Source organism: Pteropus vampyrus, unplaced genomic scaffold (genome assembly GCF_000151845.1).
Source record: "Pteropus vampyrus isolate Shadow unplaced genomic scaffold, Pvam_2.0 Scaffold311, whole genome shotgun sequence".
Classification (NCBI taxonomy): Eukaryota; Metazoa; Chordata; class Mammalia; order Chiroptera; family Pteropodidae; genus Pteropus; species Pteropus vampyrus.
Genome location: NW_011889092.1, coordinates 2641030 through 2641677, shown reverse-complemented (window position 1 = coordinate 2641677; position 648 = coordinate 2641030). Strand labels below are relative to the sequence as shown.

The 648-nt window shown below is 47.7% G+C and overlaps 1 protein-coding gene across 1 annotated transcript in view; it reads right to left on the bottom strand.

Annotated features, from left to right (window-relative positions):
• Window positions 1–202: 202 nt before the first annotated feature.
• LOC105303678 (olfactory receptor 52K1) overlaps window positions 203–648 on the bottom strand; it is a 2301-nt gene continuing 1855 nt past the window's right edge. Inside the window, exon 2 of the mRNA XM_011377447.1 lies at window positions 203–648. This exon is cut by the window's right edge and continues 28 nt beyond it. Within this exon, the coding sequence (XP_011375749.1) occupies window positions 203–648 (446 nt within the window).

Here is a 648-nt window from a genome sequence, read left to right as displayed (position 1 = left end):
ACCCACACTATCAGACTATGGGGACACATCTGGTTTGAGCTGATTGGTGGATCTGTGATAATGGGACCTCATTTTCCTTGTCATACTAGAGAATTGCCAAACATGGAGACTCTGCAATTTTTCTACTTGAGATCTTTCCTCTCTGCCTTTATCCAGCATCCACTCAGTACTGAACTGGTAGTTAAGGAAAAAAAGTATCCATTTACACATCCTTTCTCAGGAATAGTCCTAAGACTCGCTCACGAATCTGCTTGGTCTTGACCCCATAGATGATAGGATTGACCATGGGTGGGAAAAGAAGATAGAAGATAGCAAGAAGTATATGGACATGAGGGGCAGCTCGGCGAGCCACACGGTGCATGATTGAGGAGATGACCACAGGTGTGTAGGTGGACAAGATGGCACCTATGTGAGACACACATGTTCCAAAGGCTTTGTAGCGGGCCTCCTGAGAGGCAAGCTGTAGAACTGCCCGAAGGATGAAGATATAAGACAGGATAACAAAGAGCAGGTCCAACACCACAATAAACATGGCCACAGCAATGCCATAGATATTGTTGAAGCGAGTGTCCCCACAGGCCAGCCTTACCACAGCCATGTGCTCACAGTAGCAGTGGGCAATGACGGGGCCTCGGCAGTAGTGGAAGC